At 44.4% G+C, this 25,315-nt stretch overlaps 1 protein-coding gene across 1 annotated transcript; it reads right to left on the bottom strand.

Annotated features, from left to right (window-relative positions):
* Window positions 1-348: 348 nt before the first annotated feature.
* Window positions 349-24,191, bottom strand: LOC136753770 (out at first protein homolog). Its single transcript, XM_066710146.1, has 4 exons — window positions 23,400-24,191; window positions 6,206-6,340; window positions 5,531-5,711; window positions 349-5,008 (listed from the first exon to the last, which is right to left on the bottom strand). The coding sequence occupies exons 1-4, from the start codon at window positions 23,631-23,633 to the stop codon at window positions 4,734-4,736; spliced, it is 825 nt and encodes a 274-aa protein (XP_066566243.1). The 5' UTR covers window positions 23,634-24,191; the 3' UTR covers window positions 349-4,733.
* Window positions 24,192-25,315: the final 1,124 nt, after the last annotated feature.

Raw genomic sequence — 25,315 nt, 5'->3', positions numbered from 1 at the left:
GTAAGGGTGTTTCACGATAAAAAGTTCACTGGTTGGCAGTTGGAAAAGAGATGGAAATATTGCAGGTTGTTGTACAGCTAACTTTTTATAGTTGGTAAATATGGACAGATAGTGCCAGAAGGCCAGGTACGGGTGAAAGATCAACAAGAAAGAGGACAAAGCTGAACTCTTAGGCCTTTTATAAGCCGCTCCCTTTGAAACGGTTTCTTCTTGATAACTTTAAGATCAACTGGGTCTCCTCGGCGCCTCCCCACGAACGTTGCCTTTCATTTTTCTTTCGAAGGCTTTACAAGAAATCACTCCCCACAAAGCGCACTGCAGTTAAAAAAACGAGGCCTTTATTCCGGATAGAATTGACAAATATATATTTATTTATTTTACAAATTACTTCATCTTTTCGACATTACTCTTTTTATTTTACACAATATTTTAATAGAAAAATAGTTCTGTCTGGGATGTATTATCAAAAGCTGAAAATAAGGCTTTGTGTTAAGGCACTTCATGATTTCCATTAATGCTTCTCTTCGGTGGTTAGTGTTCGACCCACAAGACAGTTTTTTTTCTTTTTTGGTTTGGCAGTTATTGATATGCAGATACAACAACATTGCATAAGAGACAATGAAACACAAAACACATCTTTAAAAACATCTTTACAGTTTCTACAGTTTGTTGCATCGACAGCTTGGATCACGATGTCAAAGAGAAGCATCACATTGAGTCACGTATTTTAAGGATTACTGGGAAAGTGATGTCACTCCATTTTCACCCACATGTACCAACTGAGATGGTTATTTCACTCAATCAAAAGCCAACTAAACGATTCTGAAATTTCAAACTTATCCCCTCTTCACCAACTCATTACAATGACATGAGTGCAATATTGGAAAATGTGATGTTGTTTAGCTCTTTATATAACAGCCTTGACACAGGGATGGGAATCAACAACCTCTACTGTTATTGAACGTACATCACAAAACCTATGAGGATAATCTTTTTCAGCTGGTAATGAACTGCAATAGTCATGCAACACATATAGTTTCCCTTTATTTTCAGCTTACATATATATATATATTTTTTTTTGGACAACCGTAGGGTGTTGACATTGGAGGAATTGTACACTCAGGCCTGAGAGAAAACACAGTCTAGTCAAATCCCAAAGCTGGGAGAGCAACACAGTGTTTAAAGAGACTTTGAGAACCTTCCACGCACTGATTCCAAAAAACCCTGTGGGAGGAAAAGCGCAGGATACCGGCCAGCAAGGGAAAGTACAGCGGGCCTCGGCAAGGCCACTGTGCACATCTGTCTCTCATTACTTGCGTCTCATCCTCCTAAATCTGGCCTATACGGGGATCCAAGCTTTCCTGACACATATTTGCTTTGCTGTGGGGGAGAACTGACACAGACTAACCTCACGGACTTGTTACACGACCTGATTTTGGCAACATTATAACCTGAAGAGATAAATGGTGTGATCACTCCGCTGTGGAATTATAGAGAAATCGGTGAAGAATAAAAAAATCCCTTCAATATGGTTTCACATCCAGTAACAAGGCATTATGAAAGAGTGCACAAGCTAAAGTCGGAATCCAGATGAAAGTAGTTGAAGTTTCAGTTCTCTTGAGGGAAACTGAATTGAAGAAGTAACGAGACTTGATATGTCAATTATCTCAGACGTATAATTGGATATAATCCTATATTAACCCATAAGGCAATGTTAGCCGAGCAGAAACACTCTTTTAAGACAAAATCAGGGTTACAGCGGGACATTGTATAGACTAATCCTAACCAAGGATGTCTGGCATTTTCAATTGTACCAGAAGACTACCGTCAGTGCCACACATTCTTCGCATTCTTCCTCTCCTCCGTGATGTCGTTTTTGTATTCCTTCATGGATGATTAAACACTGATCTGCCATCTCTGCTGTGGCCAAGATAATGAGGGGACAAACTGGTCAGGTTACAGTATCCACAGAACTGTATCCTAGGTCCTGGGTCAGGGGTGCTTTCGCCAAACAACGCTGCAGACAAATCAAATGCATCACACTTTGACGGCACTCAGCAGAAGCAAAGGTTTGGGGCACTACGGAGGTTAAACATACTGAACGAAATAAGTCAAACGAAGGCGAAACATGGACGTGGACACTTTTGCGCAGCTGTGAACGGTGATGAATGGACTTGCACTTCCATGTTTTGACTGGGGATAAAACCTAATGACATATCACAACAGGAGGCGATGTTTAAGATTAGGTAAATTCCTAGAAAGGCACATCTGTCTTTGGCGACAACCATAAAGTCGTCAGAGATACAACAGTCCCTCGGATGCACGGCTATTACAGTGAGCTGTCGCCTCCCCGTCTGCAGTATCTCAACGTTTAAGTACATTTCACTAGCAGCACTGCCCTACCACAGCTCAAAAAAAGGGGCAACAAGATCACAACTGTCCTGCACCCACCTCTCGAATTTCCCGCCTGGTACGCACTGCCCCATCCGAGCCGCTGCCGGTCTCTGGCGGGGATCAACTAATCCGGCGAGCGCCATTCATTCCGGCGGCTCACTGACGCTGCCGCCCCATTCCCACGTTGTCTTGGCTCATCAATGTCACTGTGGCGGCACAGATACGCAAATATGCAGAGCTGGGGGGGTGGGGGGCTGGAGCCGGGGATATGTGCGTACAGTCTCTCAGCTGTACCTCACCGCAATCGGGGCAACCTCAGCTCTGAAGGAAAGCCCTGGGGGCACATTTGCACCGGATATATCCTAGCAGTTGGACGTGTAGAGGTCTGGAGGACTTGGCACAGTCTGTTTGGACAGGACTCCGCTGGGGGAAGGAAGAGTGGAGGCACATAGCTTTATTTGTATCCTGATCCAGAAGATATGGACTCAGGTGCCCTGCCTTCTCAAACTGGATGAAGCCTGCGTGAAATGGGTCAGGGGTCTTGATAAGAGAAGTGCAACACTGCCTCCGAGGCACAACGAGACTTCTAGGGTCAACAGTGGTGCATCGATAACACTACCTTAAGCCTCTGAAATTAAATGACACTAGCTGACAAGCTCTGAAACTGAACCAAAACACTGATTTATTGGTAAATCTACCACTGCTTGACTAGTTCCTTTAACGAAGCCCTAATCTATGGCTTGAAGCCAAATTCAAACTCCACTTAGATTCTGAAAACTAGTATGAAGCAATTTTCAAAGGGCAAAAACAGCACCTCACCCCTGACTCTCCCTTATCCTAAATGCCACAACCACCCCCTCCTGCTCCCACACACCCAACTGCCAACTCTGGAAGCCAGCAAACCAGGCATGCATGATTAACCCACATTAAAATCAGTCGCACAATGGGGAAACGCAGGGGTGACCGCAGCTGACAACACAGAGATGGGGACCAAGTAAGTCGGTAAAACCCTGCACCTAATGTACAAGTGACATGTACGTGAACAGTACGGGAGAAACTCAACAGTGCGGTCGGGCTACACTCCTGCAAATGGTTGGGAACAGGTCTGTGTATAAAGTCTGTGTATAAATTGTCTACTAACGCAATTACAGTCCAAAATCCCAGCTCACCATAAGAAATCCTGTCCTTTCATTACTTAATCAACAATACTAGGTTTCTCCGAACAAGTCTGAAAAAAGTAATTAAATAAATTAACATAACGATGAGGAAAAAACTAACAAAAACCTCTTATTAAATGCCATTGAGGCCCTTAAAAATGACAGATCTCTCATTTTACCAAGGCCAAAGCAATGACTTTTCATATCCAAATTAAACACCAAGTATGCATTTCCACTGTCCCGAGGTCTGCGCTGAATGAGTCACAAAATAGTTTGGCAGGGAAACTGAAGTTTGCTGGCAGTTAGAGAAGGTCAACTCTGGTATCTTTTTTGACTTATTGTTATGCTCAGACTTGAATATATATATTTTTATATAAAATATGTACAACCATATTAAGAAGCAACACAATCTCTAGACGATGGCGAGGAAAAAAGGTTCGTTAATCATTTTATTCTGCGGAAAAATAAATAAAACCTGCAGGAGGAGAATTAAGGCAACTCGTTTTGGTGACGAAGGTAAAAATACAAATCTGGAAATCATGTTGCATGTGAACAGATCACAAACGGCTCCTGTCCGTGTCACGGGAGAACTGTGCAGCGTGTCACCTGACAGCCCTGCGGTGACCGAATCATGGGACACCGTGGGTGGGAGTCCGCCGTCGTTTATAAATGTCTGTTCTTCCACATTTCTCTCGCATTTCCAAGGCAGTCGATCTCCACTTAATTGCTGAATCCGCGAATCCCATATCCACACCTCTGAACGCACACGAGTAGAAACCTCGGCCGTCGAGAGGTCTAATTCAGATTAGAAACAAAAGGCCGCCAGCTCCACGAGGAGACGACCCGAGAGGCAAGGTGTCCCTGCAGTCCGCCGATCAGTGTCAGTGATCCTCCCTGCTCTAGAGAAATCCCTCTCCTTCCCCACTCCTGCTTTCCAGTTCACAAAATGGCACAGACCGGGACGGGAGCTTAAATCACAGTTTCCACAAACTCCATGGGGGTTTATTTTCTCGGTCGTCGGCTCTTAATCCTCAACGACGGCCGGTTTACTCGCCGGGCTGTAGGTGTCGCTGCATGTGTTTATTTAAATGATTTCATTTTAAATAATCAAAGGACAAAATAAATATCGAATTAGAGTTTCTCTGGGGGGTGGGAGGCACTTGGGAACAAAGAGGGCCTGTTCTAGCTGTCCTCCTCCCAGAGGCAGAGCTGCTTCTGGGGCACGTAGTAGTCGAAGTGGTAGCCCTTGCTGCAGCTTTTGATGCCGCACTTGTAAGGGGTCACCTTGCCCGTGGAGTCCCGGCTGCGGCAGTATTTCAGCAGGCAGGGGTACCACTCCAGGCGCAGGCCGTAGCTGCACGTGCAGGGCTGCCACAGGTCCCGGGTGGAGTGACAGCTCTGTATGCCGGGGAAGTCCACCGTCTGGGGCAAGATCTCAAACATGGAGCCCTCCACTCCTGAGAGAGAGAGATAGAGATAGAGAGACGGGTGTTACTAACATCATGCTTGGTTAACAAACCGTTTTTTCCTAATCATAATAAAGTGGGGAAGTGTCATGTAAAACCTGTCATTTAATCAACCAAAAGCTAATTAAATGCTTCAGTTTTATTATTTGTTCGACTGTTGTGAACGTATCACATTGCTCCAATTGTGAGACCGATCTCCCAGTTTGTTCTTACTGTGTACGTGTTCAAACAAAGCAACGAGCCTCAAAAATAAATAAATAAAACGCAATCAAACGTCTCAGCGCACATTAGAGGAACACAATACCCCCATGTAAGGTATCTACAGATTGGTGGTCAAATTAAGCATCACTTCTAGTTGACTAATTATGGTCAAAGGAGCTGCTGGAAGGGGGACAGCGCAGTGAATACAATGTGGTTCCACCGCTCTTCTGTTACGGGGGACGCACTGGTAGATGAATTTGAGGTGAACTGTAGTGAAGCCCCCGAGAGGCGCTGAAGGAGTGGGGGCCCTACCTCTGTCCAGCCAGTGTCGGACGTCGGCGTCGCGGGTGTACACGGCCTCCCGGGCCTCGGCGCACACGTTGTGGATGTGCGCGCTCAGCTGGCCGGCCTTGCTGAGGTTCACCGCCACGTTCATGGACAGCTGCTCCAGCCCCCGCTTCTCCTCCGCCGAGCGCACAGCCCGCGGGTTTTTCTGGAACACAGAATCAGTCAACGTTGGTCAGCAAACGAATGATACAAAAATGGGATGCCAGGCTTCAATGGATGAGTAAAAAATTCTTTTTCTGTAACTTAATTTTTAAAGGCCTGTTATAGATGACAAAATGCTTAGATTAAACACACAATGTTAAGAGTTTATGGATTGTTCTAGAGCATTGACCACATCAACCCAGAGGAGCTTTTCCAGATCAGCAGGGACACACGCACCCGGGGACACAAATGGAAATTGGGCTTCAAGGCATTCAAGACAGAAAACAGGAGACACTTCTTCACATAGAGAGGCGTCACAATCTGAACAAACTCCCCCAGCGATGTGGCTGAAGAGACAATTTGGGAACATTCAAAAACACTTAGTTATTAATGGACACCAAACGAGCACGATGGGGCAAATGGCCTCCTCTCGATTGGACACTTATGTTCTTTGGTTCTAATGTGCAGAAAAGTCAGAGACTTGCTAAACCCCCTCACCTGGCGTAGCTTGGCCATCGACTCGCTGGGGATGATCTCGTTGTGGTTGAGCCGTGTGATGAAGCACAGCGCCTGGTACTGGTTCTGCCCCCTCTCCAGCTCCCCCAGGATCAGAGCACGAAAAATCTTCACATCCTGCCAGACAGACAGAACAAGAGAGAGCGAGTTAACACACACCTGTCAGGAGAAAGATGCATCCTATCCCGGCTTGTCAAAACTGGGATAGGATGAGTCTCTCTCATTATTCGCTTACTGCAAAACCAAGACCACTCAGTCGTGTATGACTTTTGTTTCAGGTGTCTATTCCAGGGACAACATTCAATTAAAGAGCAGCCTTTCCATAATAATAATAATAATTTGATGTACAGTATAGAGATATTTATTTTAATTCAGTTCTGCTCAGTAGGTCTTCAAGCCAGATCCTGCTGCTCCCTTGGGTAGAGCTTATCAGAAACTTCCCACGCTATAATGCCATATCATAATATAGATGTATAACATGTCCCTCGGATTGTGAGCAGATGTTGGTAGACTGTAATTTAATCAAAATCACTCGTCTTTGCACCAGGGAGGTGCGCTGGAATGGCGTCAAGACTGTGGGGAGCAAGAGCGATGCAAGTGACGGACCGTTTCAGAAAAGGAGTCTAAAACACAGCCTTTTTGGAGCCAAGTACATATTTCCCACATGAGCATAAGGCTCGTGTAAAACATTGCGTTGTTTCTGCTGGATTAAAGTGGGATTTATAGTTATAGCCGTTATTTCCTGCCCACACACTACAGCAGTGAAAGTCTTTCATTCACAGCACGGTATCTCAAATAAAGGACACAGTGTTTAAGGACAAACAGCAAACAAAGAACTATCTAAAGAGAAAAATAAAACTGGGAAATAAACAGATCACACAATTTGATGCCGGGTACTTTTTATATCCAATCATGAAATAAAACGGCTATCAAAGAGTGTGCCTTACTCTAACTGATTGACAGGATGGATAAAGCTGCTGGAAAAAGACAAAAAAAAATACGGATCTGCACAACAACTCGCAGCGATAAAGGGTTCAGTGTGAAAACCGCATTGAGGTGACTGTGAGGGGGGGCACTGTCTTTGGCTCCCCATTGATCGAGCGCTTTTCAATCGCTGACATGTGTTGGCTCTCCTGTCTGCGGTGCCTCTGCTTCTCACTGTGCGATGTCCAGATCCCCTAAAGAAAACTCTCACACACACACACACACACACACACACACACACACACACACACACACACAGGGACCCTCAGTATTTATCCACTCTGTGTGAGGGTTGTTATTAAGCAATTGACACTAATGATTGAGACTGGACAAGACTTCCTTCCTTTAAAATCCACTAGTGCCCATTAGATACGACAGACTGAGATGGAGAGATAGAAAAACCTCTCTAAAAGAGAGGAAATAACATTTTAAAGGAAGAGAAACACGTCTTGTGCCCTTCAGGTGATGCCGTGTGAAAGCAGGACCTCCCAGCTAGCTGGAGTTTTGACACACACAGTCGTGAAAAGTCAGACGGGGGGCCGTGCATTCCTGCAGACGGCACGGACCCCGACAGGCTCAGTGAGTGAGCGGGCGACTAACTGCTTTGGGCCCAGTGACACTAATTACAGGGCGCGTTTCTGTTTCAGGAAGGGTGTGCAGCGCCACGGCGTAACCACTTCAGCTGACAGCTCGTGAGAAAGCCCGGGCACTTTCCCAGCCTGAGAGCAGGGGAGCCCAGTCCAGTCCAATCTTGGCACCGCGGCGTTACAGATTGAAAGGGAGATGCACGATGGATCAAACACGAACGCCACAAAGCCGTTATTGTCTTGTGCGCATCTGCTCCTGTGAGAGGAAATCCTAAACTGTGTAAACTAGTTAGAAAAGTCTGTATGCCACCGTCTTGATAAATGCATACTGAGTGCAAGATAAACACACAAAAAAGCAGTCAAGTAGTCTTGCTCAGTGCAGTGTCAACATGTGCCTTTAATAAACACAACACTCGGATATCAAGTAGGAGCAGCAACTCCAGGGATCTGATAACGCCGGCACAGTTCCTGCCCATCTTCCCGTCCCTTTGCAGGCGAGGAATCGGACACGGGAAACTTCGAGGCATAAAAGGAGCCGCGCTGACAGACAAAAGACGGGGCTGTGCTGACAGCTTGCGTCTGCGCCTCGAGCTGTTGTGAGGACGGGGCGCTTTTCAGGCCCGCCAGCGAAGTGTGGGGTGTTTTAAAACAGATAGGAGCTAAATATATACTAATATAATAATACAGGAATGATTCATGATTAAAATAGGTTGTGACCGTTTTGCCATTTCAGTACCAAGTGAAGATCTTGTCATTTTCTGATCTTTTTTTATTGTGACATCCTCGGATCTAAAAATACCCCAAATCCAAGCAGGGGAAGGAAAACGGACCCTTGTAGCAAAAGGTTTGTTGTGCAGAAGTAGATTTCTGCTGCTAACAGTCTTTCACACAACTGGCACATTAGATATTATTGAATGGAAAAAGAGTAAATCAGCGTCTTAAATCCAAATGATGAAAGTAATGTTTCATGTTACAATATTGCTTAAATATTATAATGATTAAATTAAAAAGAGGCTCACAACCTTAGAAACAAACCACCACCTTATTCTGCACCACCGTGACATGCCATCTTGTGGAGTAAAACCGATAAATTAAAAAACAGAAAATACTGGCAGGAGCAGAGATTCCTCCCCAGTGGTTCAGCCACAGCTGGCGCACACAAAGCTCAGCCTGCGTTTCCGCTGCCGATAAGGTTTGCTAATGAGGCGATAGCGGTGTCAAACGCTTCCCTCTTGCCAAGTGCAACATCCCCCGGCCTGCCCCGGGCCTGGCGCTCGAGCCTCCCGACAGCTGAGCTGCGCAACGGCTCTGTATCTGCCCGTGTACGGGGAAATAACAGGTGGTGAAGGAAGTGGCTGAGATTTGCCCACTGAGAGAAGGGATCCGTCACGCGGCATTGACATGATAGTTGAGAGATAGGCCAGGCTGGTTGAAAACACGCCAGATCCTACCCGAGTCCTGACAGGCTGGTGTTTGAAAGCGCTGTAAGAAATGGGGATGTATGACTCCACACGATGGCTTAAAACAGGCAGGAGCAGTATGAATGTTTATGATAGCATCGATGCATTCGTTTTTAATGTGGTGGGAAAACAGCTATTCCAGTAAGATTGGGTGCAGCAGGGATAGAATATGTAATGCAGCCACAAACCGATTTCAACATCTTACAATTCCAGTTTACAGAAGCTCCCTAACACAGAAACCTTGACTCTGAGAAAACGATGACTTCATACTGACAGATTTCAAACTAATACACAGTTGGCCGTGCGGTGACTTATTGTGATTAGTCATCACTTTCTCAAACAACCAGAAATCCTTCAGACCCAGAGTCTTCCCAGAAATGGTACAATCATCTGACACAAAGTACTTTAACACAGATTTTTTTTTACCAAGGTGATCATTAAAGTCACAGGCATTGGCAGCACTGGTGTGGGAAATTAGCTCGGTAGAAGCAAGGGGAGAACAGTGGCACACTTTTTCAAGCCGCGGCACTAATTTGAGGTTTTATGCCGGTCAGGGGGACTGAAGGAAGGTATTGTGTCGAGACTTCTGTGTCCTTATTCATAACACATTTCCCACTATACATATATTAGGAAGCAGATTGGCTTAGTGACCTAAAAAACTCCTTTCAAGCAGGTTATATGAAATACATCTCTTATCCACTTACTGCTCCATGAAAAACATAAACAAAGCGATCCAGCGCCATTTTCCGGGCTTTCAATATCGCTAGGCAAACAAACTTATCCCTCTTCTTTCAAAAAGCAGGCCGTTAATGTTTAAAAGCCTGTGTGGTGCTCAGGACATCCCACGCAAACTACATTTCTGTGTCAGAGCCTGCCCGATGCCTCACTCAGTTCAGACTGGGGCCATGTTCGGGTGTCACGTCTCGCTCTGTAGTGAAGATATCACTTCAGGTGTCCCTTGACTTCTGAGGGAGAGCTGGCCTGAGTGGAGAAGGAAGAAAAGCCCCGGGCTGCACAATTCACAGCCAAGCTTTATCAGAAGCTCTGACTCGCTTCCTGTTTTCTAATCCCCCCTCAAAACCCATTTGTGTGACAAGGCCTGTTTTGAGTTAGACTCACCGACTCCAGGGCTGAGGAAGAACTGCAGCCCTGTTTTGTTTTTATTTCCTTTAGGAAGTGACTTTTCCAAGAACATTATATATTCTATGATATATTAGGCAGCAAGTGAACATTTTGTCCACAAAGTTGATGTGTTAGAAGCAGGACAAATGGGCAAGCGTAAGGATCTGAGCGACTTTGACAAGGACCAAATTGTGATGGCTAGACGACTGGGTCAGAGCATCTCCAAAACTGCAGCTCTTGTGGGGTGTTCCCGGTCTGCAGTGGTCAGTACCTATCAAAAGTGGTCCAAGGAAGGAAAAGCAGTGAACCGGCGACAGGGTCATGGGCTGCCAAGGCTCATTGATGCACGTGGGGAGCGAAGGCTGGCCCGTGTGTCCGATCCAACAGACGAGCTACTGTAGCTCAAATTGCTGAAAAAGTGAATGCTGGTTCTGATAGAAAGTTGTCGGACCATCAGCGTCAGAACTGGACCACGGGGCAATGGAAGAAGGTGGTCTGGTCTGATGAATCACGAGTTCAAGGTGTTGACTTGGCCTCCAAATTCCCCAGATCTCAATCCAATCGAGCATCTGTGGTATGTGCTGGCCAAACAAGTCTGATCCACGGAGGCCCCACCTCATAACTTACAGGACTTAAAGGATCTGCTGCTACCAACTTGGTGCCAGATACCACAGCACACCTTCAGAGGTCTAGTGGAGTCCATGCCTCGACGGGTCAGGTCTGTTTTGGTGGCAAAATGGGGAACTACACAATATTAGGCAGGTGGTCATAACGTTATGGCTGATCGGTGTATATATATATATATATATATATATATATATATATATATATATATATACATACACACACACACATATACATATACATACACATACTCTGCCAGCAGCATGTCCAGGCCTAGCTCTAGTCCAGGTCCTTCTCTATCCCATTGTCCACCCTTTCAGAAAATGGCCCTGAGCTGAACAAGATTGTCGGTGGACATAAACTAGCCAAGACAATTAAGCATGAAGATGATGTCCAACTTCGCCATGAAGCAGAACTCAATTTCTGGGATAAAACTATCCAAGAAGTGCCAGCCTGGGTTATGTAGGCAAAGTATACTTTACAATTTAGTATACTCAGAGCCATTTTATTTTTTACTGTAAGCACTCTTATTAAATTAATTGTAACAAGGCAAGGATTGGCACGGTCTGTTGTATCTGGTGTTCCATCATCTCGATACGTTATAACTATATAACTCAAACCAGGGGATTAACAAGTTTTTACTATGACTGAGCTACAGGCACCTGAAACACGTGAACAGAACAAGCTATGGAAGTCTGCTTTCAGGATTTCAGCCCTGAAAAAGAAACTAAACGGAAAACACAAAGGAAAAAGCAGGCGGGCTCCACTCTGCAATTTGTGGCCTAAACTTGCCAAAGCATCACATAAAAGACACTTTCAACAGAAGCAAATCAGAACATATTAACATAATTAGTCTTTGAAACGAGGAAAATATCACCCGTAGACAAATTAGTGTCTGATACATTATCTTTAATTGTCACTGGCAGCCTCTACCCGCAATAATGAGTAATTTATATAATCTTTAATAAGTTTACATTTGATACTCCTAAAATAATTACACAGTTACATACTGAACTCCCCATTTCTGTTCTTGATGTTTTAGTTTACACTCGTTTTGGTTCCTCCAGGTCTACTGCTAAGTGACGATATTATGAAACCCCAGATATCACCATTGACCACAATGTCATCGTAATTACTCCTAATGAGACTTTTCAGAGAGAGGTGATCGGTGGGCGATTTTGAAGGCTCAAACTCCAAATCCCCGACAAGATTGTTCTCTTTCTTCTAAAAAGTTATTTCCTCCTTTTTCATTCGACATAAAACTTCCCTCATAAATGATAAGGACAAAAAAGTAGGATAGATGCGTTTTCTCAGGTTTAGTGTTCAAAGTGTAAGAGCATGGAGGAACGATGTGACCGCGCTCAGATTGCAATGATGCGCCCGACTGCCATAACGTGCTAGATCAAGTGTTAATGATGGTGTTTTTGTACTACCCCCCCTCCTTTCACCAGTCAACATAAGAAGATTGTCCCACAATTGGGCTTGGATACTTAATTTCAATCCACAATCATGTCAGACCAGCTACTAATCACAGGGTAGTCTGTTTTGAGATGCACAAGGGATGTTAAAGTACTTTATTTATTTCTTGAGTTAATTATACAAATATAGAGATAATGAACAACCTCTCGGATTTAATTACGGACCTTGTTCCGATCTTTTTTTTGTTTAAAAATCTTAGTAGGTGTTTAAAATGTTTTGAAGCATTACGGATTTTAGCTGCCTGACATTTCAGATGTATAAATTACCTTTGTACGAAGAAAGATCCTAACTGTGACTGAAACCAAAAGTTCCCCCGTCGATACTGACACTGACAATTTGCCACAGAAATTAAAGAACAAATCCATCTTCTTTCCTGATCACCGCATGCTACTTTTTTTAAATTTAAATGTTTACATAAACTCCAAGATTTCTTCTAAGTATACCTTAAGGATTTGTACTAGAAGTTTAAATGTACCCTGCTTAAACCTGAATCACATTTAGCACAGAGCTGGCATGGGCCCATATTTTGAAACCTGTAAAAATAAACAAATAAATAAACATTTCAACTTCTGACACAGTTCATCCAGTACAGTGGGGTAAGTGCTAACCTCTGAACATTTAAAGAAAATACCAAGAAACAAAACATGCAGTGTCTCTCATTTCCTCAGCTTCTGCCTTGGTTAGTTAGAATATAGAAAACTACAGATCAATATTTACATAGTTAAATCGGGTGACTAAGACCATGAAGTTCCCAAAAACGAATAAACAGGATGTTGAGAATGAGCCAGAGCAGAAATTACAACTGAAATCAGATGATATCAAGTCTTACCTGGCAGCGACATCGGGCATTGTTCCACAGAGCCGAACGTGTGCACAGTGTACAAGCTCCGGGACAGAAAACAAAGTACAAGGCGTGCTAAGCCCAGAATAAACGTCTAAGCAAGTAGGTCTCCATCCTGAAGCTTTAAAACAAAATATTTCATGTGATTTTAGGTCTTGTACAGGCTCTTATGCCCTTTGCAATAAAGTGGTTGTGAATAGCTGATTCATCCCAGTGTGTTTCTGTGCATGCGATCTGCACAAGACCCAAGGCTTTGAAATCCATACAGAAATTCTGAATAAGAGCAATGAATAAATAAATACACAACAAATAGCTAAAAGTGGTTGTATTTGGGACCATTTGTTGTTGTTGCGACAAAAGTAAAATTGAGCACAAATGTTGCAAGTGCCGATTAAGCAACTGAAGGGTTAAAATAAGTTGATCCGAGAGACGTGGAGAAACATTAATTATATTTCACAGTGTGGGAAATCGAGGGATCTTGGCACAGTGATTGATGAGAATTGTAAGGACAGAGGCGTAGGAGGAAAGCAAGACTACTAATACATGTCCTTCCCCTCCTCCCACCCCACAACTTAGTAACTGGAAAAGCAGAGAAGTAATTAAAGAAGTGAACGTCACAGAAAAGGGAGTGGGTGCAGGTAGTTGCCAAGTTTCTCACCCAAAGCTGCGGAGAGCTGAGTGACTTGTCTCGCCGGGTAGGAGCTTTCATTAGAAATGTTACAAGTAGCCTGGAGATGTGGCAGGTGCACAAAACAAAAGGCAAATCTAAGAGCAGAAATCAATGGGAATAAGAGTATTATTTTGGATCACACATCTAGGCATATATGATTTTAAAGTGAGCGTCGTGGGTGTGTTTGTATGCATTTGTTCAGCAAACGTTTACTTTGTCTCAAACACTTAGATGGCTTATCTACCAAGACGACAAAAGTCACTGCAGTAAATTTCACTTGAAACAGGATGATCTAAACTCCTTCAGCTTTCGATTACATGTGAGTTTTATTGTACTATACTGGTTTAAAAACAGTCACTGTTTACTATGTAAAAGTCACTTGGGAACAGTTGTGAATGCAGTCAATTTAATCACATTGTTCTGGTAAGAGTGAAAACATTGTACATTCTTTGCTATGTATTGTTAAAATGTTCATCAGTCACGTACAACTTATTACACAACCCTTTTTTATTTTAGAACAAAAAAAAAATCCCACCAACCCCACTACATCCAGTTTCATCCAGTGAACGAGTACTATTGCATCGCACATCAATTACTTAAAGCATATGACAGGTGGCACAATCCTAATCTCATATAATGAACTCATGTGAGCCATGGTTTAGAATGAAGGTCGGGGGGTGATCAAATTCCCTTCCAAAGAGCGTTGCAGTATCTTTGGATTTTGTTCCTGCCCAGCTCTCTACACAATTAAGTGGATACATTCAACACATCTCTCCCTCTCTCCAGGCCCTGTGGGTATTTATCACCAGTCAACAGCATTGAACAAACTGTATTAAAAAAAAAAAAAAAAAGGAAATATGGAGAACGGTGTTTGGAGCTCGGAACTCTCCCCCTCTCCAGGGCCTGTGGGTATTTATCATCAATCAACAGCATCTAACAAACTGTATAAAATAAAATAGAAAATATTTTAATGTCATCCTAATTAAGAAAATTGTTACATCACTTTAATACTGGAGAACACTGGTTGGACCTTGGAACTTGGATTTACTTGTCCATGGTAATACAGGCCTGATCACATCCTTTGGTCAGATATGAGCAACAGCCTGCCCTCTCTCTGGACACTCGAGCGCTGATCCTCAGCCCAAGCGCTGTGTGGAAGAGGCGACGCGGCTTGTGCTACTAGCGTCTGAACCACAAATCACTCTGCGTCTGGTTTTCAGTAGAACACATGAATCTGGCGATGTGAACTGGAATGTCCCGGGCCCGCTAACCTGCATTCTGTACCAATGCCCCGGAGGCCAGCCTCCCGCTAGATGCTCCACAAGGAAACTCACTTCTGTTGCCCATGGAAAACTCCAAGATTTCTTATACCTTAAGGACCCTGCTTAAATCTGAATCACATTTAGCACAGAGCTGGAACGGGCCCATATTGTGAAATCCATATACAAAAAATGAATAAATAAACATTTCAACTTCTGACACAGTTCATCCAGTACAGTGGGGTAAGTGCTAACCTCTGAACATTTAAAGAAAATACCAAGAAACAAAACATGCAGTGTCTCTCATTTCCTCAGCTTCTGCCTTGGTTAGTTAGAATATAGAAAACTACAGATCAATATTTACATAGTTAAATCGAGTGACTAAGACCATGAAGTTCCCAAAAACGAAAAAACAGGATGTTGAGACTGAGCCAGAGCAGAAATCACAACTGAAATCAGATGAGATCAACTCTTTTCTGGCAGCGACCTCGGGCATTGTTCCACAGAGTCGAACGTGTGCACAGTGCACAAGCTCCGGGACTGTCACTCTAGTTCCATCACTTTTGGGGACACTGCAGGCTTCAATAACCTTCAGCGCAGAAAAACTTCTCATAGGAGGTTTAACTGTGAAATTGTAGGCATGCCTTTCATTTAATTCCTCACTGGTTGCAAACTCAAGTTATTTAAACAGATAGATTTACCATCCAATTCCAGCAAAAGCTACTTCTGGAAAAGGCTTCTCAAGTTTCAACCTCAAACTCTTTCGAGGTGCGAGAAAAAAAGGACAAGTTACAGAAAGCACGCAGCCATTTAAAGTGCCGATGTCAATAAGCCTAGCTACAAAAAACATGGGGCAAGCTCGGCCCACGTTGCTTTCACAATTGTGACAAATGCACTTGATGTGGGCTAAGGTTGACCCAGTTAATTCTTGTCACTTGGTACACTCATTGCCTCTAAAAAAACAAACATAAAACTTACACTGTCAAGAGAGGATATATATAAGTGTCTCGCAAAACTTCGCCTTCAACTAATGGGCCTTAACACCCCGGACGCCATTGGCCTTTCAATCTCCTTCTCCCGGCCTCTTCCTAACCAGAAAGCTCGGCAGCTTTTTTCTCGCAGGTGTAGTGCGTTCGCGTGCCAGAAGAGTGACACAGTTACAACAGCACAGAAAATGAGAGCAGCACACGAGAAAGCAGTGCATGAATCACTGCGATAGGACAACAGGTAAAACCTCCGCCTCTGAAGTCTCCGATACTAATCAGAGCTCTTCCCGCCTCAGGGCTGCGTGCGTGTGTGTGTGTGTGTGTGCGTGTGTGTGTCCTCTCGGGTTAGGCAACAGGTAGAGGAAACGACACAGTTTAGCAGACGGCCTGGAAAAGATCATTCCTTCCCTTCAGCTACAAGCAAGTAAACTCATTCCTGAGGGATTATTTGTGATTTGTTCAGGTTCAAAACCTACATGTGAAGGAATGCCGATTGAAAGAGTATTTACACATTTTTGACTGAAGTTTCCTTTCCTTTTTAAGCCGTCGTTCTATTTTGGATACCTTGGGCTGATTCAAAAACAGCACTCACTGTCCGAAACCCAAAATAAAGTTAAGCAAGCAGCAGTGCGCTTCAGAGAACGTCTTAAGAACCAAAACTTGACTGGAGGGTGTTTTTTCCACCCCCCTCTCCTCCGGCCTTACAAAAGAGAGAACAAATTACAATCACAGCTCCCGCAAAAGCCTTGAACCCAAAACCAAAGCACTCTCTATAGTCAAAAGGTATTTTTCTCTGCAGCAGAACCCACCGAGCAGCACACAAGGGGTTTGGGGGAAGGTGGAAGGGGGCAGGGCTGCCTGCGATTGGCTAGGCCTCAGTCAGCGTCACATCATTGGGTGATCGAGGATGAAACACAACCTGCCCTTTTTTCTCACTGCTCTGTGGAAACGGTCCCAGATTGTGGGAACAGCAGGTCTTTCATATCAGCTGCGTTCAAAGAGCCAACAACATCTGCCCGGCTTTGTGGTTCAACAAAAAGACGTCAGCTTGCAGCAGAGGTGACAGAATGTTAGACATCGGGAGGAAAACAGCTCTGAACGCAGATTAACGCGAGCATCACATTTATTTTACCCCCCCCCAAACAAACAACTTAATTTCTACAAGGATGGGAACTGGAGGGCTCTGTATACCACTCCTCTGTATCTCCTGAGATTTACACAAAGGAATCAGTGTTGACTGAGCTGTTGAGAAAAACTGTCGCTTTTGAGAGTTTTAACCCGACAAGAACACCCAGGGATTAGGAGGGAGCTATCTTTGTATATCTAATGAACTAAAAGCAAGTACTTTCCCAAAGAAACGTCAGACCCCAGATCGTCACAGCTTGCATATGTTGTGGTATAGCGGCTGGTGTGGACTCACGTACAGTTGCAGTCGAATGCCTTTCTTCATTGGAAAGCTTGTAATTAGGTGGTTAGTTTTTTGGTTGCTGTGTTCTTAAAGATACACAATTGATACATTAGTACTGAAGTATTTTGTAAGTGTCTATTGACCACTGATTCAGCCTGAAGACGACTGAAAACATGGGTTTCCTTGGAGCGGTAGGCCAAAATCTTAAATCGGTTCCATTTATTCTAATCCTTACAATGTGGATACATTCTTCTATAGCGGTTTACATTCCAGGTCTTCAGTCACATTGTGTACAATGTCTTGATTATAGCTGCAGACCCCCAAAGGGCATTTAAGAGAGGTGTTTAAGTGGAAATACCGTCTCGAACACAACTCGGTCCCACAACAGAGAGCTCTCAGACACACCCCTTCCCACATGACTCTGGTATGGCCTCAGGTGATTTTACTGATGAGGAGATCGCATTCAAACTAGTTCAAAATTAAATGTGCCATTGAGTTTCTACACAAGAGAACAATTAGGTTTTGTCCTGGAAGGGTTCGGACAACAACCTGCCCGAAAGGCCATTTCTGCAAACCCAACGCAATACTTAATGCGACACTTGACACACAACTGTCTTCTGAGCCCTGTAGTTAGAGATTATGATTGGAGAGTGCGAAACATTCAGTGGCATCTCTTCCGATTGAGGTCTGTCGATCACGACCCTAAGCCAAACCGGTCAAGACCGCACGCAGGAGCGACGCTACTTGAACAACGGCCACAGGCAATGTGGTTGTGTATTAAAACATAATAATCACCCTGCTTAAAATACATACAAAGCTTAACAGCGGGTGTTGCGGTCAGGGACAGCCTAATTTCCAAAATCTCTGGAGTGTCAATGTGGATTTATACCCGCGATGACCTGTACATTCGGTAACTGCTGCCCTACTGCCCCCCAGAATAGAAAATAAGAATAATGCCACCGTAGCGCAGATAATGAGAAAGTAATGAACGACGGTTATCCCAGAGTCTGTTAAAGCTTAACTTGTATGAGTGTGTGAACTGTGTAGGTGGCGCGGGGGAAATGAGCTCAAGGTTAATATATTAAAAAAACAGAACACTTTCGTTCAGTAGGGATGGGCAGTTCTTTGTAGATATCCCAAAGGGGAGACTCTCCTGGCTACAGCGGTGGGATAAATCAAATAAACTCAGCTCTGGTGCTTCACGGTTTGGGCGTATAAACTTTGCGCGTCTTTGTAGGTAGGCAAGGAAGCAACTGATTCACCGAAGTCTAACAAAACACAAAAACACAACGCAGGCGAGACCAAAGTGACGGAATGAAAGGAAAGTCTATACAATAATAGTAATAATAATAATAATACAAACAATATGAGGGTCTTCTTTCACACTCCCTTGTTGTACAGCCATTTAGCCAGGGGATAACTCCGATTGCTGAGATAAATACGTCACAACCGAATGCTTTTGTTTTCGCAGGCCATCGTGTTTCTCTTTGTGTATTGTCCCACACCGAGTCAGTGACGGGCCGCATTGATGGTGACGGAGACGCTACCTGCGCTCTGCAAGGCCCCCGTCAAGGTGGGTCTATTTGAGACAAGGTTAAAGACTTGCATTTAAAAAGCTCCCATGGTTCCAAAAGGAAATCCCGCCTTTGCTTGCTCTTGGGCCAGCGTTGTCTTCATTGCAACAAAATCGAATCCCTGTGCCAAAGCGATCCCATGAAAAAGGGCCTGGATTGATTTAGCTGCACCCCCACCAATGATGTTCTTAAAATCAGAATTCAAAACAGGCTGCAGTGCCCATCAAAACTTTACACCCCCTTCCATGCACACACGCACCACGACTGCAGTCCAATCAGCTGGAGTCCTTATTTTCTCTGGGCCGAATCAGTTCCACAAACTCTAAAAGGATGTCACTGCAAATGAAGTAGATATTAGGCATGTTTATAGCAACTGTTTTAAATAAAGGATGTGAATAAATTAGACTGCAACAGCAGGGGGAAACATTGACAGATTCCAGATTCCAGAAGCAGATTCCAGGTCTCTCCCTCGGTCTCTCTCTCTCTCTCTCTCTCTCTCTCTCTCTCTGTCTGCAAAGGGCACAATGAGTTAAACTTCTTCTCTTTTATCCCACGCTGTTTGGCGGTGGGCCTGTAAAATGTTTACCAGATCCGAGCAATAAATCAAAACGGGTGGTCAAGGGACAGAATGCTCGCAACACGGCAAATTCCAGAGTCCGTCGACATCCTCGAGCTGGCGTCCCTCCACCCCCGAGGAGCGTGGAGAAGGGCCCTGGCTCCTAACCTCATTAGCACGATCGACCCAAGGTGTCGTTTGTCGGGTAAACCCATTCCTTTTTTATTTTGTCACGGCCCATTTAGTTAACATGCCTCGAATTATCGCAGGCGGCTTGGAAGCGGATAGATCTGCCTGGCTCATTTGGGTCACCGCGAAAATCGCTTGGCTCAATCAGTGTTTTTCCTAACGTATTTTTCTGTTTCCCAAAAGACTGGGGGGAGACAGAGAGAGAGAGAGAGAGAGAGAGAGAGAGAGAGAGAAGAGGGGAACAAGCACCTAAAGCTTGGGTTTTGTCAAGTCCGGAGCAAAACACTAAATGAATCACTGCTATTCAGACAGTGAATTAAAAGGGTTTTTTAGGACTTTGCAGCATATTTCAGTTGTCAGTATGGATTTATTTTACTTTCCTCAGTGCTAATAAACAGGAATTGAGAATTAACATTTACTTTGTACAGCTCCAAGCATTACAAATAACCAAACAGGCCTGCATATTGTTTAAGGGTGTGTGTGTATGTGTGTGTGTGTATTGGGGGTTAGACACAGAACAGCTGGTCAAGAAGAAGAATGCCCAAAGTTTGTTTATGAAGAAGTTCGTTAAGAATGTTCCAGAACTGACTGGAATCCTCATGCGTCCAGACAGACCCCGGTGCACATCGATGCGATTCCACAAAAAAGGGGCGAGAATCAAGCGGATGCCCGCCTTTCAAAGCCCCCGAATCCGCACACTTCATCCGGCTTTCTCTCTGTTGCAAGATCAGATAACGAAGGAGAAGAAAAACAAACCGCCAGAGGATCCAAATCCAAAACAGACGCATCACCGAGCAATCAAGTCAGAATTCAGAATTTCCATTTAGAATTTAATTACGATCTACGCGGAAGCAGATGTTTTCCTTCGGCAGCATCAGTGCAATTAATCATGAAAGGGAAATTCCCAATAGGTGGGAGATATGAGCAGCGGCTCCGTTACACTCGAGGAGGAATTAAACTGTTTGATTCCCTCCCCCCGTCCCCCATTCTTCCTCAGCATCATTTACATCCCATGACAGCGATTCCATTCGCTGGAGGGCAATGCACACAGACTCCCTTCTGGCATCTCTGCCTCACAGTCAATCCAACTTTCCATCTATCACACAAACACTAAAGGCAACAGATGAGAACCACATGTGAGGATAAAGGGAGAGAGAGATTGGAGACATGCGTTCAAGTGGAGCTGATACTGGAGGCAGAGATACATGCTCCATCCCCTGTCCCGTGCAGCTGGAAGGGAATAAGATAAGTTTGTGGAGCCCTTCTGAGACAGGCCCTCCCAAAGCTTCAAACATGGAGGAGATGTGAAGAAAGCTCAAAGCAGCTAATTGGTAACAAATGTCTTTTATCTTTCCTTTCCTGCAATGACATTACTTCAGTTCTTTGTCAGCTAATATGCTGTGAATTATATGATCAATGAAACGGTACGTCGCTTTCCTGGTGCACGTTTAGTGAATTTGGCAGCCACGCTATAAAGACAATTAGTGTGAATGCATTCCTGAACAAACTTATCTCATAACTAATAACAATAACGTTTCGATTGCACTGCTTAAACAGCAGGTTACAAAGTCCGGACAGCACACGGGAACAGAAACATTTCCTGCGACTCAAACTTTTCCTACCAGCGTGTGCCTCTCCTCCGAGCAGCACTGGAAACAAATCACATGGCAAACGACCGCACTTCCAGCCGGGCAGGAGCTGTTAATCCCTGCCGCCGTAAGGAATTCGGAAACGGTTACCCTTCAGCCCTGCTGGGATTCCCGACATTATCCATTACAGCAGGACAACTGTTCTCCAAGCGGCCCCCGAAGCCAGTTTTACAGCCTGGCATCGCAAGCCCCAGCTTTAGAAAAGCCACTCCAAATTAACAGCAGCCTACTTTTCGGTTGTAAATCGTTACACTTGGTTTTTGTTCAGCCCCAAGCGGGAATGACATCGTCCGACTCAAATGCGTGTGAAAAGCAGGCGATTCTGACTGTTTTGGTGTCAGTGTTCATATCTCTTGGCCAAAAGTTATTAAATTATTAATGAAGAAACTATATTTGTACCTGGACAAGCTGGCAGGGAAGAGTTTCTCCGTCGATTTAAGTAAAAAGTTGATTAGACCTTTCAAAATCAAAGACATTCATCTCCATAGAACAGGTAGGGCAAAGGTTATCACCGTCACCCCCCCCCCCCCACACTTAGAGTGAGAGACAGTCTGTGGGCGCAGACATGGGGGTGTAGCAGCTGGTGGTCTGTCTGTGCCCATTATCCTTTAGTACCTCTTTTAAAATGGGTTGAAAAGTAATTGACAATTAGTGGGAATGCATTTTCCAGTTACACGGATGTGGAGCTCCAAGGCTTTTGGGCTTGTTGGGAACCTATTTTCTATTACGCAAGCTACAATCACGATAAGATCATCAGGCTTTACAGTACACAGTGAGCACAAACAGAATATTTTATATCCCTGATAAAGTTACTACCAGACAGCTTTGCAAGAAAGACAGTTGCTTTGATTTCTTCCATTTCATCCGCATAGTACAGCATTGTGCATCATGCCTTCAGGGGACTGCCATTGCACTTTGATTTTCCAGGAATTGCAAATAAGTGCTTTAGGACTAGTTCAATTAAAAGCCGTAAATTGTGCAAGGAAATAATGACGTGCTGCGTAATTTCCCATGTTGAAATCCAGGTAAGATTTCAGCACTTCTTTAGCAAAAAATACATTAAAAAGTCATAGGGTGCCCCCTTTTGCTCAGATTGTCTCAGTGTGGCCAGCTGGAGGATAATTTAATAAATCTGCTTTTAATTGCATTTGTGCAATACAAATAGTATTAATATGAAGTCAAGCTGAATGAAAGAGAATCTATTAAAGTGATGATGGACAGTACATTACAGGACTGCTACGCCAACAAGTTTATATAACTATATAAGTCCACTGCTGCTGTCATCCTGCGTCCAAAGTCTTCATCAGGGAGTCTGCGGTCTTCAAGAATTACTGCAAGAGCTGGAATGCGTTTATAGCGCCTGACTGACTGCTTATTGAGCACGTAAACACCAGGTGATGTGCCATGATTTCCAAATCCATTTTACACCACATCAACTTTTCAGTTAGTATAAATCATCGGGTTCCCCCACTGTAATCGTTAAAGTCGAAGAAAGACATACAATAAGTAACCAATGATGTTCCTCCCGGCTACATTTGTTACATTAACTGGATACACATGCATCTTCAGTGCCCTGGATGCGCAAGTGTAAAAGCGCTGTCCAAAAGAAAGTGTTAGAGCAGCGGTTCTCAAGCCCTGCCCCAGAGCCTTTCATTACTTAATTGAACTGTTTAATTAAGGCTTCGTTTAAGCAATCGAGAGCTCAGTTGTAAGGAAACCCAACAAGACCGGTTTGGGAGTCACTGTTTAGGGAATGAGGAGACAACCATCGCCGCCTTTCGTCCTCACCTGTTTGAAGTCCGCCACGAAAGTGATGAGAGTCCCGTCGCCCTGCTTGAACTCCACCGTGATGGCATCCCTCTCGCTGTCCGCCTCCAGGGTCTCCTCCGTGACATGTCCGTCCCCCAGCCGGACCCGCACCTTCAGCTCGGCGCACAGCCCGGCGGACAGCAGCAGCAGCAGCAGCGCAGCCAGAGCCCGAGTAATCCGAAGTGACACCGGCAGGGTCCACACCGCCCACATCCCAGAAAGAGCGAGACCGAATCCGGATTGGAGAAAAAAAAGTTATAAAAGATATTGATCGTGTGGATTTAACATCCCTCGGCCAAAGCCTGCGCTGCCATTCCCAGCCCTGTGCCTCGGCGCTGCGGTCGGGGTCTGCAGCATTGTTACCCCCTGCTCCTGCAGCAGCGCGACACGGGCATCCTGCTGCCGAGGGGAGCAGCGCACTGCTGCGTCGTTTCTCTTCTTTCTTTTCTTTTCTTTTCCTTTCTTTTCCCGTTGCCCCCAAAGTTTTCCTTTGCAAAAAAAAAAAAGTCCGCTCTTTGTGTGCCCGTGGTGCGGAGATTGCGCTCGCAACTGCACTGGGCTGCTTTAGTTTCGTTTCCAGTGCGGATCTTACTCCAGCCCTCTGCTGTCTCCCCGCACTGCCCGACTCCGGTTCTCAGATTGTGCTTTTCTCTCTTTTTCTCTCTCTCTCATTCAACCCCGTCACTTCCTCCACAATCGCCGCAACACACGGAGCGCCTGTGCCTGCCTTCCCAAGTTTCGGGAGAGCTGTGTTTGGGAGCAGGGCTCTTAAAGGCGCAACGCCCCCGTTAAACAACTCCCTGACACAGGCTGGGCGCAGAGGTCCACAGTTCTGCGCAGATCTGCACATTTGCACCGATCTCATTGGTGGAGACGCGCAGAGCTGCTGACATCTGCGCAGCAAGAACGCGACCCATGTGCTGTGAGCAGCTGCAGAAGAGAGCAAGTCACACAACCCAATCAAACTAAGTGTCCACACGTCACCAGTTTATATTGTTTTAATCACGTATGCAAGTCTGTTATTATTATAACTCTGAAACTCAAACAGCCTGCGGGTAAAGTAGTGAAACTTCCACATTCTTCTTGGAAATTATTCTAGACGTAAGTAGTGGTAACTCATAAACAGTGATTTGATGTTTATAACTAATATATTCAAGTTATTTAGGATCACTTGAAACACTTGAAAATGTCATTGAAAATCCATTCTAAGCATGGTATTTCAGCAATAATGTATTAATTCACCTGGCAAATTAATATGGTGAGCTTGTTTGGTATTTTATTTAATTGGCACACCTAGGGGGTTGTAGGGTTTCTGTGTATCAAGGTGTTGACTCTGGCATCCCTTCTGTCTTCATTGCATTGGTGCTCTAAATATGTAACAGAGCAATGTACCTCAAGTTCAAGCACAGCATATTTACAAACAAAACAACATATCAGTCCTTCAACCTTAAAACGTATATTTAAAACCAGGTAAAATATTGGCCATTTACATTTACGATACCTCTTAAAGTGGGTAGTTGCCAAAAATAATAATAATCACTCAACAGAGGTGGAGTGGCAACAATTCAGTTGTTGGCCTGCATATGCCATAAGAAAAATGTTTAATTGAGCAATTATCTCTCACACTGTCCCTTTAATTTAGACCCACTTTGAAGGCAAGCTCGGGGGGCAGGATTGTTAGGAAAACCTGGAGAAATGAGTTGCCTTCATGGGACTCTTTTACACAGTGGCTTTTGGGAAGCCTTTAACTTAACATGATAACATGCCCCTCAGTCTTGCTGAACATTAAAATGGGTGCTTCAAATTACACCCTAAATATGGGCACAGACAGAGCACTAAGCCAGCGTGTCTGAGCGAAGTAAAATAGTTTGAGTGATAATGAATTACTGTAGAAT

Source organism: Amia ocellicauda, chromosome 1 (genome assembly GCF_036373705.1).
Source record: "Amia ocellicauda isolate fAmiCal2 chromosome 1, fAmiCal2.hap1, whole genome shotgun sequence".
In the NCBI taxonomy this organism is placed as follows: domain Eukaryota; kingdom Metazoa; phylum Chordata; class Actinopteri; order Amiiformes; family Amiidae; genus Amia; species Amia ocellicauda.
This window is presented reverse-complemented; position numbering and strand designations above follow the sequence as displayed.